Source organism: Chionomys nivalis, chromosome 25 (genome assembly GCF_950005125.1).
Source record: "Chionomys nivalis chromosome 25, mChiNiv1.1, whole genome shotgun sequence".
NCBI lineage: Eukaryota > Metazoa > Chordata > Mammalia > Rodentia > Cricetidae > Chionomys > Chionomys nivalis.
The window spans coordinates 352586-356005 of NC_080110.1; the positions used below are offsets into that span (position 1 = coordinate 352586).

The 3420-nt window shown below is 36.0% G+C and overlaps 1 protein-coding gene across 1 annotated transcript; it reads left to right on the forward strand.

The window, feature by feature from the left end:
- Positions 1-572: 572 nt before the first annotated feature.
- LOC130866167 (olfactory receptor 4C45-like) lies at positions 573-1502 on the forward strand. Its single transcript, XM_057757398.1, has one exon. The coding sequence runs from the start codon at positions 576-578 to the stop codon at positions 1500-1502; it is 927 nt and encodes a 308-aa protein (XP_057613381.1). The 5' UTR covers positions 573-575.
- Positions 1503-3420: the final 1918 nt, after the last annotated feature.

Sequence of the window (3420 nt, forward strand, 5' to 3'; positions counted from 1 at the left end):
CTTTTTATTTAAAAAATCTATGCAACTAGGCAAACAAAGCTTCAAAATAATTGATATTGATGATATCTGATATCCAAAAAAACAATGAAATTAGACACCTAAGGAACTGGTTAGAAGAAAATTTGAAAGTCACACTTGTCATCAATTATAAGACAGTTTTCTTGTAGTATTTCTTTTTTTTTGTTTTTTTTTTTTGTTTTTTGTTTTTGTTTTTTTTGTTTTTCGAGAAAGGGTTTCTCTGTGGTTTTGGAGCCTGTCCTGGAACTAGCTCTTGTAGACCAGGCTGGTCTCGAACTCACAGAGATCCGCCTTTCTTGTAGTATTTCTATAAGGTCCTGTCACTACCCCACAAAAGTTCATTAGGAATAATAGAACTTAATTCTGTTCTTTATAAGGGCAAGAGATGTAATACTATTGGCAGAGGTGAGAAGAAGTACGGCTACATCGACCTCAGGGACCATAAGTAATGAGATGATGGAGTATTTCTTCAGTGTTTCCTTTTAAATATCATCACTGAGATACCCTGTGGTTTCTTTTCAGATGACCATATTATGCTCAGAGCCTGAACAAAACTGATGGAAAGGATGAGCAATGTCACAGAATTCATTCTCCTGGGCTTGACTCAAGACCCAGATTTGAAGAAACTCTTATTTATTGTGTGCTTAATAATCTATTTGATCACACTGGCAGGTAACACACTCATCTCCTTCACCATCTTCATCAGCCCGGCCCTGGCTACTCCCATGTACTTTTTTCTGTCCTACTTGTCCATCATAGATGGTTTCTACTCTTCTTCCATAGCACCCAAAATGATCTATGACTTGATCTCTGAGAAGAGCAGCATATCCTTCAATGGCTGCATGACCCAGCTTTTTGCTGAGCATTTTTTCGCAGGAGCTGAAATCATCTTGCTGATTGCCATGGCCTATGATCGTTATGTAGCCATCTGCAAGCCCTTGCACTATATGACCATCATGAACCGTTCTGTGTGTGTTTCCTTGGTGGTAGCGGCTGGAATTGTGGGATTTGTTCATGGAATGATACAGACTATTTTTATAGCCCAGTTACCCTTCTGTGGCCCCAATACCATTAATCACTTTATATGTGATTTAATACCAATTCTGGAGTTGGCCTGCACTGACACTCACACTCTGGGGCCCCTGATTGCTGCCAACAGTGGGTCAATGTGTTTACTCATTTTCTGTATACTTATTGCTTCCTATATCGTCATCCTTCACTCCCTGAGGAAACACAGTTCAGAAGGACGTCACAAAGCCCTGTCTACCTGTGCTTCTCATGTCTCTGTTGTTTTCTTATTCTTCGTACCTTGTTCATACTTGTATGTAAGACCAATGACCTCCTTTCCCATTGACAAAATTGTGAGTGTGTTTTACACCCTAGTGACACCTCTGTTGAACCCTTTAATCTATACCCTCAGAAATGAAGATGTCAAGAAAGTTATTAAGAAACTCCTGAGTCAAATAAGGACACATTATGGTTAAAGAAGTCTAGTAATTTTCTATATTTATATAGTAATATTTAGAAATATTTCATGTGGATTTATTTTCCCTAAGTGACTTTAATTGATAATGTCTATTATACTCTGCATCAGAATTTACAAATGGATGATTTCTGTACTAAAGAAATAGGAACAGTGTAATAATACATGTAGATAATGTATATGAAAACCCCAGAATGATAAGGATTTCAATGACATCAAAAATTTATCATCTCTTTGTGTTTAGAATCTTTAAATTCTGTTCCACTTAATATAATTTAATTATAATTATGTAATATAATACATAATATAAAGTAAATTATTATGTATTATTGTCACCCTAGTCTGCTTGTAACATACTTCTATCAAACCATATTTAGGAATATGTTACCCCAGCTCCTGTTGTTCTTTCTCTTTCTCAGTTTCAGTTTGTAGTGACTTTATTCTGTTCTCAATTTCAGTGAGGTAAAACAAATGAAAACAAATGCTGGTGAGAAATCAGATAGGGTTTACAAAATCTAAAAATAGAACAGTACAACCCAACTATAACATTTTTGGGCATTTACAGAGATATCTGTACTTTTGTGTTAGTTGCTTCTCTATTCACACTAACTAAGAAACAGGATTAACAAAGATGATTATTCATTGATGAATGGATAGTAAATAATGTGGCAATACACAGACTGTAATTTTATTCCACACTAAAGAAACATGAAAATAAGCAATATTTATATAAATAGTTGATTCTAAAAATATTATACTGAATGAAATAACCTAGGTCCAGATTGAACAAATAATACATGTTCTCTTACACATGAAATCCTAGCTTGAATGTTTGCTTTTCTGTATTAAGTTAAAATCTCTTAGATAGATCTCTGAAAACAAGAAAAGAAACAAAAAAGGTGTGGAGATAAGAGGGCATATGGGGAGCAGAAACAGTAGAACACACACGCTGTGAATGTAAACGTGTAGATACTAGAGACTGAAATGTTTAAATAGGGCAGGGATGTAGGAAAGTGAGTGTGATGGAGAAGGTTGAACAAAAACTAAGAATGTAGGAAAAACCATATGGAAGTCTATGACTTTATAAGCTAACTAAAAGGCTACAAGTAGCCTACCTGAGTCAAAGTCACTATTGGCTGATTTTTTGCTTAATTTTATATGTATTTTTTAATTGCTTTTTTTATTTTTTGAGAATATAACACAATGACATCATTGTTCCCGCTCTATCCTCCCTCTGATCCTTTCTGTATATCACTTCCTGCTCTCTTTCAAATTTATGACCTCTTTTTTGTTAATAATTGTTTTACATACATATATGCATATATATTCCTAAATACATACATACAAACTATATAATAAAGAATTGGTAGAAAGATTATAAGAGCCAATGTATCAGGGAGTTTGCTCTGAGATTGTCTCTATGGATTTCCTCATCATGATCTTGACCCTCTTGCTCATATAATAATCCCTCCTGCCTCTCTTCCACTGGGCTTTCAGAACTCAGCCTGGTGCGTGGCTGTGGCTCTCTGCATTTGCTTCTGTCAGTTGATGGATGAAGGCTCTATCATGACAGGATATTTACCAATATGATTACAAAACTTATTTTGGTGTGCCAAGTAAGATACCCTCTCCACTACTGCTAGGAGTCTTCTCTGGGGTCATTTTAGTGGGTTTCTGGGAATTTCCCTAGCACCACATTTCTCCCTAACCCCATAATGGATCCCTCTATCAAGATATTTCTTTTATTGTTCTCCTACTCTATCCATTCCCCACCTCAACCATCCCTGTTCCATCATGTTCTCATCTCTATCTCCTCTCCTCTCCTCTACCACCGCTAGGAAGTAGCCTTGAATGCATTGGCACAGGAGACCACTTCTTAAACATAACACCTGTAGCACAGACATTGAGACCAATAATCA

Bases quoted from the DNA above. Each gene is read 5' to 3' on its own strand.
- LOC130866167 (XM_057757398.1), top strand. From the start codon at position 576: ATGGAAAGGATGAGCAATGTCACAGAATTCATTCTCCTGGGCTTGACT.